At 39.4% G+C, this 15,850-nt stretch overlaps 1 protein-coding gene across 1 annotated transcript in view; it reads left to right on the forward strand.

The window, feature by feature from the left end:
- The window catches only part of WDR27 (WD repeat domain 27), a 425,210-nt gene extending 417,244 nt beyond the window's left edge, over positions 1-7,966 (forward strand). Inside the window, exon 25 of the mRNA XM_089669697.1 lies at positions 7,157-7,966. Coding sequence (XP_089525823.1) covers positions 7,157-7,204 — 48 coding nt within the window. The 3' untranslated portion in view covers positions 7,205-7,966. The remainder of the gene's footprint in view (positions 1-7,156) is intronic.
- Positions 7,967-15,850: the final 7,884 nt, after the last annotated feature.

Here is a 15,850-nt window from a genome sequence, read left to right on the forward strand (position 1 = left end):
AAATACATTTGGAAAGTAGCAGTGTTTATTTCAGACAGGAAAGTAGATAAGGATGTTTTTTTTTTAAATCCAAAGTTAATCAAATCTGTAGTGGCAGCACAACCTTATAGCAGATGTCTTCTGTGAGTTTAACATCAAAAAACATTCAATGGACAGTCCATGCACCAGTGTTGGTTTCAGGGATTTTCTTCTTGCTTTTATGTGGCCGCAAATATATTAGAGCAAGTTTTCTGCACAGGGGTATACAGTATATCTAGCAAACTGACTAAAAGTAAAGTTTCAACCTTAGTTTATTCACTTCTTGTCTGTTCCAGTCAGAGACAGAAAACATCCTTATCCTAAGCAAGAACTTCCTGCTTTAGGCCACCTGTGGGTGAAACCCACCATTGAACTCACTCTTGCTCTTCCTGGCCAGGCTCCAGAGCCCTAAACAGACAGGTGTCCGCATTTCTCTCATCCAAATCCTTCTCTGGAGCCTCTAACATGTGCAAGACCACCTCTTAGTCTTTCTGGGGTTATCTCTTGCAGTGCCTTCAATTTTTTTTTTTTTTGCATTCAGGAACACGTATAAACACTCCATGGTACTGTAATATGCAAATAACTTCAATTAGGAGTTTGGTACTTGGCCTCAATATCTTTTACACCTCGTGGTTGGTCAGTAACATTTGCCCATCACAATGGGATAGTATGAAGGCTCAAAGTAGAGTACACTGTTTGGAGTGAACATCCAAAAGTTTGGGGATATTGGTATCAAGTGTTTTCGTGTAATGCTGGTCAGTTCTCAGATCATAAAGACACACAATCGCTCACATCTGCACACACCAAACGTGAATGAAATACCCAATAGGCAGAGAGCCAAAAAAAGCCTTTTCATTTTTATGTGTTCAATCATTTATAGAAATGGTTTGTAAAGCACATACAACCCAGTTTTATCAGGAAAGTAAAATATTGCAAGGACCTTTTATTGGGATAAGTTAATATATTTGATCGGAAGCATTCTAGAACATTCAGTTGCCTTCCACAGATTGGTGTTGCTTTCAAAAGCATAGAAATGTGGTTGTGCTTTAAATTAAATACCTAATGTAGGATGACATTTGTTTTTTTAACTACTTGCATGTGGTCCCTACTATAGGCTCTGATTACCAAGAATGGTATAATTTGCATTGCTTATTTTCAAAACATTAGAACCCTGTCCTAAAGGAATTAGACTTTACAGTACCTTGTCATTTTGATAAAAATAACATTTCTTTGGTTACGCAGAGAGATTTTTTTAGTTTAGGGCAGAAGGGCAGAATTGATATACTTAATATAATTTACTTAGAATTGTTCATTGTGATAAAAGAAGCTAAGAATTTTTAAATTGCGTTAGCCCCATTTTAAATTTTTCATATTCTCCTGTGATGACATACTCTAAGTCTTTTTTTGTTCTTTATTAAAATGTGCAATTATAATGATCCTGTAATTTAAATACCAGAGTTACAAATTGGATATTATTAAAGCACAATGTCATGGGACCAGAGTTCTAAATGCACACTAACACCTAAAAGAGGGAATGTACTGGAACACTGTATAGCACCTGTAGAAATGGTTTGAATGCTGGTGACATATGGAAAGAACTAGATCATCATGTGGCTCCCTGTAGTGTTGCCATTTTGTATCTGAAGTGTTATGAACCAAGTGTTCCAATGGGTTTTAAAGAGTATTGCATAGTAAAAAGATGTTAAAATGATAAGGAAAAGGTTCAATATCTATACATCTATTAAAAGATTCAAAAAGCTTTTATTATTATTATTGTCACTGAACATCTTTCAGTGGATGTATTTCTGTTATCCAAAAGTCTGAATAAACCTCTATAAAGGAAAGGAAGACTCAAGGCTCAAAAGGGCTATATAAATTAGAGCCTCACTAGTACATAAGTCAATATTATTACCAAAGTAAAAAATAAAAATACTTGAGGACTCGATGATTAAACTGTATACACAAAATTTGAATATATCAAAAAATGAATGCAAACATTGAAAAAATAAATGGTAAAAAAAAAGAAATCAACCACAACTCGCCTCTCCGGATATATTTCACTTTTAAATTGTTACTAAACCCAGAACCCTGCATTCACTCTATCCGGTCTCCTACAGTACACACAACATGGAAATGCAATTATTTTAGTAAATATAAGTGGCTAAATACCTTTTCACATTGCAGTTAGAGCAATCTTGTGACTTCAGCTGAGCACTGGTTAAAGCTTGTAGGAGGAGTTCTCTTTAGGAAAAAGAAAACCCCTTGACCTTTGTCTGGATAGTGTAGATTGGCCCTGTGCTGATCACATGCACTCTCCCAAGAAAAAGAAAAAACCCTCTCTAGCAATACACACTAAGCTAAGCGTGTGCAGAAGGGCACTAGTTCAGTCTATCTCAGCGTAGACATTTCAACAAGAGGAGGGGCAGAGAAGAAAAGATCAAACAGCCTTTTTACACAATGCAGAGGATTAGCCCCTTAGGTTCCACAGTGAGGATAACAAGCATGCTTTACTACATATACAGACTGATTTTACTGTTGTGGGTTTAGTAACACTTTAATAATCCAGCACATATTCTGCAAGAGATAGAAATAGCTATATTAAAATATCCCATAACACATCTATAGCCTACCTGCATCCCACTCTGCCAATAATAAATTAAAGCTTTCTGAAATCAGCTTCATTAACCTCCCTGGAGGTATTCCCGAGTGTAGCTCAGGGTAAAGTTTCAGCACCACAAGCATTAACCCCGAGCTACACTTGGGAATACCTTGCAGCGTTGCTCCGGGATCCCTCGATCACTTACCTTGCCCTTCGCTCCCGCAATGTCCCCCCTGCAGCTTCCCCGGCCATCTCCTCCAGCCGATGCCGGCATCCGTCTTCCAGGTTCCAATCTCTGTGAGGTCGGGACGTATAAGGACGTAACCGGCGGGAAAGTTAAAACTTTTAAAAAGTGACATTCACTAAATACACTAAAATCACATAGTAAAACATTACTGTATCAAACCATTTCACATACATTTTGTCCCGAGTGCTTTGTCCTGTGCCCTACCTGCATTTTTACTGTTCTTTCTGCCTGGAAACTGAGAAACGTCCATGGTGTCCAGAAAACATCCCTTTAGGTCAAAAGCGGTTTTAGACCAGCTAAAGAACAGCGATAGTATATTAAAACCACTTGCAGAATTGAGTGATAATGATTCGTGGGGAAATTCGTCATCAGACACTGAAAATGATTTTGCGACTAAGATCAGTGATGTGCGAACTTGGCGCTATATTTCAAATTTCAGTGTTTTTGGTTTGATTACATTATTGAATTAAATGTGTTATTATATTATTATTTTTATGATTATTTATTAAATTATAATTTATGATTTTGTGTTTCAAATTTTAACATACCCAGGATGTTTACTAGACTCTTGTTTCGACAGATTTCAGTGAGTTATTCCTAAGAATTACAGGCCTACACTAAAAAAACAACATATTTCCATGCAAAAAATGTACCGCTTTGAGCACAGAAATACTGACATAATCATACCGCTAGGAAGGTTAATAATGTACACAATGTCATATGTAGAAAAAAACTATGACTGTAACATGGGCACTGAAAATACCAGAACAAATAAAAAAGTCCCTAAGAGGGATGTATTGCTAATGCTAATTTGTACCAAGGAATATGGACACAGTCCAACTGGTTCTGTAGTGTACTCACGGAGGAGAAAGATGCTACATATGCCTGATAATGCCAATGCCAAAAAGTCTTATGTCCACTCCAGTAGGATCAAGCACTTTGGAACATGGCAGTCATGCCGACTGGATATGTACCTGGAACTAAAAGCTGGAAAATAACGAGTATGGCAGACAGATAATATACAATGCATCCAGAAAGTATTCACAGCACTTAACTGTTGCCACATTTTGTTATGTTACAGCCTTATTCCAAAATGGATTAAATTCATTTTTTTCCTCAACATTCTACAAACAATACCCCATAATGACAACCTGAAAAAAGTTTGTTTTGAAATCTTTGCAATTTATTAAAATAAAAAAACAAAAACACATGTAAATAAGTATTCACAGCCTTTGCCATGGCACTCAAAATTGAGCTCTGGTGCATCCTGTTCCCACTGTTCATCCTTGAGATGTTTCCACAACTTGATTGGAGTCCACCTGTGGGAAATTCAGTTGATTGGACATGATTAGGAAAGGCATAAACCTGTCTACATAAGGTCCCACAGTAACATGCATGTCAGAGCACAAACCAAGCCATGAAGTCCAAGGAATTGTCTGTAGACCTTCAAGACAGGATTGTATCAAGGCACAGATCTGGGGAAGGGTACAGAAAAAATTCTGCAGCATTGAAGGTGCCAATGAGCACAATGGCCTCCATCATCTGTAAATGGAAGAAGTTTGGAACCACCAGGACGCTTCCTGGTGTGAGCCGCCCGGCCAAAATGAGCTATCGAGGGAGAAGGGTCTTAGCCAGGGAGGTAACCAAGCACCCGATGGTCACTCTGAAAGAGCTCCAGCATTTCTCTGTGGAGAGAGGAGAACCTTCCAGAAGAACAACCATCTCTGCAGCACTCCACCAATCAGGCCTGTATGGTAGAGTGGCCCGACGGAAGCCACTCCTCAGTAAAAGGTAAATGGCAGCCCACCTGGAGTTTGCTAAAAGGCACCTGAGGGACTCTCAGACCTTGAGAAACAAAACTCTCTGGTCTGATGAAACAAAAATTGAACTCTTTGGCCTGAATGCCAAGAGTCATATCTGGAGGAAACCAAGCACCGCTCACCACCTGCCCAATACCATCCCTATAGTGAAGCATGGTGGTGGCAGCATCATGCTGTGGGGATGTTTTTCAGTGGCAGGAACTGGGAGACTAGTCAGGATCGAAGAAAAGATGAATGCAACAATGTACAGAAACATCCTTGATGAAAACCTGTTGCAGAGCGCTCTGGACCTAAGATTAGAGCAACGGTTCATCTTTCAACAGGAGAACGACCCTAAGCATACAGCCCACATAACAAAGGAATGGCTATGGGCCAACTCTGTGAATGTCCTGGAGTGGCCTAGCCAGAGGCCAGACTTAAACCCAATTGAACATCTCTGGAGAGATCTGAAAATGGCTGTGCACCGACGCTCAACATCTAACCTGATGGAGCTTGAGCGGTGCTGCAAAGAAGAATGGGAGAAATTGCCCAAAAATAGGTGTGCCAAGTTTGTAGCATCATACTCAAAACGACTTGAGGCTGTAATTGGTGCTAAAGGTGCTTCATTAAAGTATTGAGCAAAGGCTGTGAATACTTATGTACATGTTTTTCATTTTTTATTTTTAATAAATTGCAAAGATTTCAAAATGAACTTTTTTCACGTTATCATTATGGGGTATTTGTAGAATGTTGAGGAAAAAATGAATTTAATCCTTTTAGAATAAGTCTGTAACATGACAAAATGCAGCAAAAGTTAAGCGCTGTGAATACTTTCTGGATGCACTGTACCTGCCTGCTTTATATTTAATAAAGGTGCCAAGCTCATTAATTACAGCAATATCTGAAAATATTTGACTTTGTATCCTAACCTACCTATATCCATGATTATTACAAATTCTGTTTAATACCCCCAAAAAAAGAACTGGCAGAGGTTGTTTGTGGCATGTAGAACTACTCAACAATTGTTTAAATAAAGAGAAAAATGGAGAATAGAGAAAAAATAAAGAAAACATTTTTTTTAAATAAACTTTATTATATTTACAAAAATAAACCAATACTTAAACTGTCATTCATCCAGGGAGGATTGGTGGCTTCCAAATATCAGATCTATCTCATTTCCCTCTGGACCTTTTGATCAAAACTACCCCCATGCATTTTTCTTTGTACTCATTCAATCACCCAACACTTCATAAACTCTGTCTTTTCGTTATGTTCAAAACTGAAGTGTCTAGCTATTGGTAATCTGAAATTAAAAGACTGCTTGTCATGTACATGATCATAAAGGCATCTTTTGATTGTCTTTCCCACACAGAAATACAAGCACAGGTTAAGACATATACCACTCCTTCCATATCACAGTCCACATTTCCTTTGCACCCAATGTGGCTTGCAGTGGAAATATGTAAAGTAGGGCCCTTGATCCTGAAGGAGCAGTAATAACACATTGTGCATTTGGAGACACCTACATAAAGTATTTTGCGTCCCCCATGGGAAACTGCTGTGCATCATTGTATCACCTAAAGAGCACGCCTTTCTAAAAATGCACTTTGGTCGTGTAGGTACAAAGTTCTCAACTATTTCATCATTTGTTAGAAGATGCCAATGTTTGTTGCCCACTGGCTTATCCTTCTTCTGTTCACATAGGATTACATGATTTTTATTTTTTGACCATAGATACACTTCAACAACAGCTACTGATCTGATTTATGTATTCCTGTCATAAGACTTGGGTAACCAAATGCTGACTGGTTACATATACAGTATTTAGATATAGAGGTAACATGTTGAACTGTGTTTAGGAAGCGTGAGTGAATTTGTAAGCAGGTAGGTGCCAATAAGTAAATTATTTTTCTCTCATATTCAAATACTGCCCATGTAATTTCAGATCTACACAGCTAACGGCTGAATCCAGTTCTGCAGGCCTAGTTCAGCTTTATCACCAGCATCCTCAGGTTCTAATTTTGGGAGATCATGAAGAGATCAAATGCTATTGTTTTAATAAGGACTTGACATATAGACACTTCACTGAACACTAGAGGAAAAATTACCAGGTTATTCAATGCAGTTTAATACACCATCCTCCATACAAATCCTATATAACATCACATTAATTAGATACTTTGAAGAAATCAGAATTAAATTAAATAAACATGCCATTGGAAGCAAAAATGAGACTGCAGATACTGATTGGTATTGTGGTATTAAATGTCAATGAAAATGTATTGTTTGGAGTTTATGTGACTACAATTGAGTTTTTAAATGTGGTATCCTGTTGGTATCTCATATGCTAAACACATGTTTTATAGCATTGTTTGCTGTGGATGACTTTTGATTGGATTAAAAGCTTTTTGAATTGGTAATTGCAAACATGACTTATTTTAATGATAGTGTGTTCCAAAGAATTCTAACACTTTTTGTTTTCTTTCTTTTTAGCTAACCACATGTACAGTGGATGGAACACTGCAAACGTTTTCTCCTTAAACAGACATCTCAGTCACTTAAATGGAACATATATGGACAGTGGAACGATCATTTGCCTTACTGCTTACCTAAAATAACATTACCAATGTAAGAGTAGAAAATGCTCTGGAAGTGGAAGTAAACTATGCCCCATCATTGGTGTCAGTGGGAGGAATATTGCCCCATTGTTGGTATCGGGGGAAGGAATAGTGCCCCATCATTGGTGTTGGTGAGAAGAATAGTGCCCCATCATTGGTGTCAGTGGGAGGAATATTGCCCCATTGTTGGTATCGGGGGAAGGAATAGTGCCCATCATTGGTGTTGGTGAGAAGAATAGTGCCCCATCATTGGTGTCAGTGGGAGGAATAGTGCCACATTGTTGCTATCAGTAACAGGAATTATGCCCCATTGCTGGTGTCAGTGGGTGGAAAAGTACCTTGTATGGGTGGGGAGGAATAGTTCCCCAAGGACTAGATGAAGGCAAGCAAAGGGCTGCAGTTTGGAGACCACTGAATTATATCATTAAAATGGGAACAAAACTCAATTGCCTCCTCTACAAAGTTTAATGCAAAAGAATACAAGATGTCAGATAAATGATTACAACTAGGCTAAATGATGAGCTGGACAAATTTAACACTAAATGGGATCCACAGTACTTTTATAAAACATTGCTGTGGAACTCCTGAAAGTATGTTAGCTCCTTCTGTGGGGCATTAATTATTCTCTACCCTCTCCCGTTATTTTTCTTTTTATTCTCTCCTTCAATAAAATATTTAGAAAATGGCTCTGTGTCTGTATATGCTTACATCCCATATATCACATTCAAAGTGAACAATTCATTGTAGCATGCTTTACAAGACATATACGTAAAAGCATCAATACAACATAAGAGATTCATGTCAAAATAAAGCCTGATGCGTTTCAAAATACATTTTGCAATGCATTTAACTTTATTGTGACATGAATCTTTATATTTTGTATTGATGCGGAAGATGTAGCTTAACCCTTTGTCTGTATAACTTGGTGATCATACATGGTTTTAATTTTTGTGCAAATAACTATATACATTTTATATTTTTGTTCTTTTTTGATAGTGCATTTACCTATATGCCTTCTAAAGTCCCCTACTGCAATTAATTGTTGACTGCGGATATTATTCTCTGCTTCATCTTCTCCTTTCCTTACTACATTTTTCACACTTGGATCTGTTATGGTTTACTAATGAAGTTATACTGAACATACTTCTTATTGGCTTGGGTTATGGGAACACAACCAAGTAATATAAGGCATGAGACATGTTTGTTACATAAGCAATACAGGTATCTATAATAGCAGCAGTACAATGGAAGTATACATGCAGAATGATTTTTAACCACTTCCCGACCGGCCGTTGTATATAAACGGCCGGACGGTGGCACTGTAGGGTCAGGTGGCCGTCTATAAACGGCCTCCCCGCACCCTGCTTGTGCGCGCTCCCTGGGAGCGCGCAGCACCGCGATCCGGTGCCCGCTGTGTCCTCCGGACACAGTGAAACACCGATCGTCGGACGGGACCTCTGTACGAGGTCCCGATCATGTGATCACTGATTGGCCAATCAGTGATCACATGCAAAGTAGTAAGCAAGATGTCACTTCTGACATCATTGCTTACTATGTGTGAAATCTGTGAATGATCACAGAGGTCACATGGTACAAGGCTATTCACAAAAGCCTTGTACCATGTGACAAGCTGTGACCAATCACAGCTCACTCTGTATTTCTCAATGAGTGCAGGAATGCACACAGAGAGAAAGAGAAATTATTGCTTTTACATCCTATATGGGTGTAAAAGCAATCAGTGTAAAAAAAAAAAAAAAAATCTTTATCACCCCTCACAAGTAGTACAGTGTCACCATGGTTACACTGTACTGCTAGGGTGACAGTATGTAAAAAATAAAAATAAAAAATAATATAAAAAAATAAAATAAAAATGTAAAAAAAAATGTTTAAAAATTATAATTTTTGCTTATAAACTAATTTGGATTTTTTTTTTTTTTTTTTACTAAAAAGATAACGGAATAAATTTTGGCTGAGATTTATGATGAAATATTATTTATTTGCAAAATTTTATAAAAAAAACACTTTTTAAAAAAATTTTTGGACATTTCATTTACATAGCAAAAAAAATACAAATCCCAGTGGTGAATAAATACCACCAAAATAAAGCTTTATCTATCTAAAAAAAATGGTAAAAAATTCATTTGGGTACAGTGTTGCATGACCGCGCAATTGTCATTCAAAGTGTGATAGCGCTAAAAGCTGAAAATTGCCCTGGTCAGGAAGGGGGTAAAAGTGTCCGGTCTGGAAGTGGTTAACTATGCACATGATAATGAAACAGACATGTTTCAAGATTTTTTTTCCTTGTCATTTGTATGTTAAAATTCATTCTAAAAAAAAATTAAAAAAATTGTGTTAAATCTGTGAATTTGTCATGTCTAGTTAAATGAGCTGACGTTTTAAAAAACTAAAGATATGTTTATAAAAAGCTTAGTATGTAACAAATTCTCACAGTTGTACTGTTTGGTTTTGCCCAAAATAAGGAGACTAAAAATTCTTGCCAAGAATATACATTATAATAAATTGAACATTTTCACAACTTAAAAAAAAAATAAAACCTTTGTGCATGTTTAAAATCAAATTGGTTAAAAAAATATTAAGAACACTGAATTTTAACCAGTCACCTTACCACCTGCTTCAGCTTTCCCTTTTAACCAGGACCCCTTTGCCATTCACCCTTCTAGGATTCCCACAACTCAGCTTTCCCTTTTAACCAGTCCCACCCCCCCAATATCCCTGCCTCCTACTAGGCACTGCTCTGTTCCCATCCTGCTCACCTTTCACCCTGCCTCAGCTTTTCCTAGTGTCTCCATGCTGTTCACAGCTCTCCCCTTGACCCCTGTCAAGGGGCACATCTCCTGCTCCCTTGCCCTCCTGACTTAGCTGGAAGGGGAACTGGTGGCAATGACTGGTAGCTCACACTTCCCCCTCTGAATCACCCCATTGCCCAGACCCCCTTCTAAAATCCCCCCAATGCTGCTCTTGATTAGCCCCACCCTTTGCTGCACCTACTGTTACTTGTGCTCACCTTTCCAGTCTACCCTGGAACTACTGACATATTTCCTTGGCTCACACCTCCAATTTATTCATGATTAAATGCCACTTCAATGATTATAGGCCACATGCCACACTGGGTTCCTAAGCCCAGGACCTCCTGTTTACACATCCTGCACTTTACCCACTGCCCCACCATGGAAGGTGCTTGTGAAGGCTCCTAAAATACAGGGCCTTATCCAACAAAGTGACCAGATAATCCACAAAGGACACATTGCCAACAGGTACATGATAAGGCCGCTGCATTTTAGAACTCATTACAAGCAGCTCTGCTGGTAGCTCGGGTAGTAAAGCACTACTTGCAAGTATGAGGTCACAGGTTCAAATACACCAGTGAATGTAAACTATGTAGTAGGATTACATTGAGCACCACCTCAACAAACAGCTTGTTCACAGTTACTAGTACAAAGCACAATTGTCACCCTTTTATTTTCAAGGGCCTCTAATTCAAAGAAAATATGTTTGGAGGAGTCATTTTTTGGGTATGATGTCGACATGCCTTTCAGAACTGTCAGAATTGGCCTGGCTAACCAATTCTCCATACAGAGGATTAAAAAAAATATTTTTGTTTTCAAGTGGAAAAATCATACATGTAAGAAATGTCACAATTGGCATAGGTAGCAGGTGGCTAAGGTTAGATAGGCTGCCTTGAAAGTACATGATAAGGCCCCTGCATTTTGGGACATCAACAGAAGCAGCTCTGGTGGTGGCACAGGCGGTAAGGCACTGGGTTGAAATCCCTGAACCACTGTGTGACTTTATAGCAGGATTTAAATCCATCAATAAGTTTCTATTTGCGGTTAAAAAGTCTATGTGCAAATACTGAGTAGCGTTAAAAAAACAATCAATTTATTTTCCAGGACCTCTGATTTTAAAAAAAAATGTGAGCTTTGTGGTTTTTACGTATTTTTTTGGTGTTTGATGGAATCACGCATGTACGCAAAATGTCACAACTGGCCTGGGCAGCAGTTGGCTGAGGTTAGAAAGGCTGTCTCAAAAGTACATGATAAGGCCCCTACGTTAATGTGCATTTTTGTTTCTCAAACATTTGCAGAAACCACCGTTTTATTTTCTAGGGCCTCTGGTTAAAAAAGGAAAAAAAGGACGTTTAGAGCCTTTAAACAATTTTTTAGTTGCCACCAAAAATGCTCATGTTGACATGCATGTTAAAAAAATGTCAGAATTAGCCTGGGTAGCTATTTTTCCATAAAGAGGATCTGTCTTGCCCTATGTTTTCACAATTAAAGAAAAAGAAAGTTTAAAGAAAATTTTTTTTAAAAACTTTTTTTTTCAAGTGCCCCTTTGCCCTCGGTGCTCATGTGTAAATGCAAATGTATACGTGGGTCTCGCACGCATATGTACACGGTGATTGCACCACACATGTGAGGTATCAGTGCAAAGGTCAGAGTGAGAGCAAGACCTCCAGTGTACTCAAGACCTCAACTAGTAGGCTGTAAAGTGGCTCCTATGGATACTTTAAAGCCCCTGTGTTAACATGCATTTTTTTCTCAAACATTTGCATAAACCACCATTTTATTTTCCAGGGCCTCTGGACAAAAAAAAAATATGACATTTCGGGGCTATTAAGTAATCTGTTTGGCAAAATAAAAATGCTGATTTTAACATGCATGTAAGAAATGTCACAATTGGCATGGATAGCAGATAGCTAAGGTTAGATAGGCTGCCTCCAAAGAACATGATAAGGTCCCTGCATTGTGGATACCAATACAAGCAACTCTGGTGGTGGTGCAGGTAGTAATGCACTGTACTTATAAGCATGAAATCATGAGTTCAAATCTCAACACTGCTGTGTGGTGACTTTGTAGTAGAGTTTACTTCCATGGAGCACAGCATCAATAAGTTTGCGATTGAAAAGTCTATGTGCAAATATTGAGAGATGATGCAAAAAACAATTATTTTATTTTCCAGGACCTCTGATTTTCTTAAAAATGTTAGCATTGGGTTTTCTAGGTATTTTTTAGGTGTTTGATGTAACCACGCATGTAAGTAAATGTTACAATTGGCCTGGGCAGCAGATGGCTGAGGTTAGATAGGCTGCCTCAAAAGTACATGATAAGGCCCCTGCATTTTGAGCATTATCATCAGCGTCTGTGACAGTGGATCAGGCAGTAGGGTAACGGACTACCAAGTATGAGGTTGTAAATTTGAATCCCCAGACCAACAAATGGTAAGTATGTGATAGAAATTTATTGAGAATTCCAAAGAGTGTAAATTTGGTGGCTAAGGCAGTAGATAAGGGAACTTAGAGAGAGAAAAAAGTATCACTAGGGGGGTTGAGAGAGGTGGGCTGTGGGGAAGTGAAGGGTTGGTAGTGGTGAGGCTGGTTGCCAACTCAGGGGGAGCAGACCAAGAATGATAGGTGGGGTGCAAAGAGAAGTGAAGTGGTTTAGATAAAGGTTGGTGGGGAAGAGGTAGTGCACTGGTGGGAGCTGCTGTAGAGTCAAGGGTGCTGAGGGAAGACTGGGGGGAGGAAGGACCCAGAAGGTGTTTGGGAGAAGTATAGCAGGTTGGAAGGGACACACAAAGGGGGAGTTGAGCCACTTGTAAGCCATGGGGGTGCATGGCATCAAGGAGCTAAACAAGTTGGGCAGGTAGAGAAGAGAGCAGGTGTGATCATGACAAATATGGGTCAGGCATGGGTGTTCCTTCTAGTGTTCCCATCCTGCTCAGCTTTTCCATTTAGCCAGTCACCCCCCTCCCCCCATATCCAATCTCCCTGCCTCTGCTTTCAACTAGTCCCCTCGCTGCCCTTTCCTGGTGTCCCTATCCTGCTCACCTTTCCTCAGCTCTCCCCTTTGTTCAGGTCGCTCCCTCAACCCCAAGCAGGGGTCCCTCCTCCTGCTTCCTCACCACCCTGACTTAGCTACCAGTCATCCCCAGTTCCCCTTCCAGCATCCCTGTCTTGCTAACTCTACCTCAGCTGCCCCTATGCCCTTGGTGCTCATGCGTAAATGCAAAAGCAAACGTGGTTCCCGCACACATATGTACATGGTGATCGCACCCCACATGTGAGCTATCATCGCAAAGGTCAGAGTGAGAGCAAGACCTCCGGTGTAACTTTAAACTAGTAGGCTGTAAAGTGGCAACTATGGATACTTTAAGGCCGCTGCGTTAACATGCATTTTTTTCTCAAACATTTGCATAAACCACTGTTTTATTTTCCAGGACCCCTGGACAAAAAAAAGAAAATATGACATTTCGGGGCTATTAAGTAATTTGTTTGGCAAAATAAAAATGCTGGTTTTAACATGCATGTAAGAAATGTCACAAATGGTCTGGGTAGCAGGTGGCTAAGGTCAGATAGGCTGCCTCGAAAGAACATGATAAGGCCCCTGAATTGTAGATAGCACCACAAGTAGCTCTGGCGGGGGTGCAGGCAGTAAGGCACTGGGCTTACAAGCATGAGGTCATGAGTTCAAATCTCTCAACCGCTGTGTGGTGACTGTAGTAGGGTTTAATTCCATGGATCGGGGTGTCAATAAGTTTCTGTTTGCAGTTGAAAAGTCTATGTGCAAATATTGTGAAGCATTAAAAAAATAAATGCAAAAACAATCATTTTATTTTCCAGGACCTCTGATTTTTTTAAAAATGTGAGCTTTGGGATTTCTACGTATTTTTTTAGGTGTTTGATGTAACTACGCATGTAAGTAAATGTCACAATCGGCCTGGGCAGCAGGTGGCTGAGGTTAGATAGGCTGCCTCAAAAGTACATGATAAGGCCCCAGCACCTGTGACGGTGGCTCAGGCTGTAGAGCAACAGACTACCAAGCATGAGGCCAGGAAGCCGTGAGTTTGAATTCTTGGACCAACAAGTGGTAAGTATGCAGTAGAAATCAATTGGGAGTTCTAAGGGGTGTGTTAAATTGGTGGCTAAGGCAGTAGAAAAGGGTACTTAGATGGGGGAGAAAAGTATCCCTAGGGGTGTTGAGGGGAGGTGGGCTGTGGGGAATGGTTGGCTGTTAGAGTTGAGGCTGGTTGCCAGCTTGGGGAGCAGCCTGCTAGGGGGGGTGATGAGAGAGAGTGCCAAATTGGGGGCAGTGAGTGAAAAGGGTTTTTGGGGAATGAAGAGGCTCAGATAAAGAATGGGAAGGGGTGGGAGGTGTCAAGTGAAGATTGGTTGATTGTGCAGGGAGTACAAGGGAAGAAAGTAAAGCAGGGGGAGGGACACACAAGGGTGGAAGAGATGCCAGAAAGCCAAGGGGGAATAAATAAAAAGTGTCCGCATGTCTGATAATTATTCTGTCCCAAATGGTGATGTTGTGCATAGCAACCAGTCAGCTTCTATCATTTCTTCCATACAGCTTAGAAAATTAAATCTTAAAAGTAGATTGGCACTGCTCCAGTTGAGCCATTTCCTAGTGTAAATGTTGGAAAAGCTAGATAAATGTTGTGATGATGATGATAATGTGAAAATATAAGTTTGTCTCAGATCTCCACATACTTTAGTTCTTCACCACATTTCTCCTATGTCAGTGAATGTATTCCACGTCTACGTATGTTTTTAGTGGTTCACCACTGTATTTAACTTTTGTGTAGACATTTACAAATATTCAATGGAAAAAGACAAACTTGTACTGAAAGTGATACATATTCTTTTTAAGCATGGCAGGTTAACTAGGGACAGCATTTAACAGAAAATACACATACTCATGTAGGTCTACCATGTTGGTTACAGTGTCCCTAGAAAACCTTTAACAGCTAGTTTGAGCACTTGCCTTATTAAGCAACATGTCACTTTTAAGGACAACATTGTAATAATAAATGTACATTGAAGATTTTCTATTTTTATCCTATCCTAACATGGAATACCTTTATCACTTAGTGTTGGATGCTTGTCGATAATGTTATACTGTCACTTTCAAGCAAAGATATACGTAAAAACGTGCAGGATGTCATTACTAACCTCAAAACAAATGTAAAAGTAAAAATGTGGAGCTGGATACATATCTTCAATAGATCTCTCAAATTATCACTGGACACACTAGCTCTGGTTCAGCAGCTACTCCACAAAACAGGTACACCCCTTAAAAACTGGTGGAAAAGTTGAGAATCCATGTATATACAGTCCGAGAGCAAACTTCCAAGAGTACAACGTTGTTATTAATGATAAAACTGGTTTATAGTAGAAAAAATTCTAATGTATTTCACAGGCTGAACATACTTCCCCATCTTCGGGGCTTGGAAGTTTCGACGGTGTTTAAATGGACTCAGAGTAGCAGATACCAAATAAATCTGTACTGTGGTTTTCTGCTTGGAACAGTTTCAAAAAGTGGATTAAGCCAGTGTTAATAGGAAACAGTGCTTGTTTACACTGGCTTAACCTGCCCAAAATGTATACGGGGTCTCCTGAAGTTAGAGGCAATATGTCTCTGTCTTTGGGAACATCCGTGGATGGTGGTTCAGAGGGCTGGACAGTAGAAGCATGGGCCTGAGCTGGGTGACCACTGGGCTGTGTATTATTGCCAGGATTCATGACTTCTTCTGGGTGTCTTGTCTT

Source organism: Staurois parvus, unplaced genomic scaffold (assembly GCF_062004578.1).
Source record: "Staurois parvus isolate SC_StPar_1 unplaced genomic scaffold, SC_StPar_1.0 ptg000081l, whole genome shotgun sequence".
In the NCBI taxonomy this organism is placed as follows: Eukaryota; Metazoa; Chordata; class Amphibia; order Anura; family Ranidae; genus Staurois; species Staurois parvus.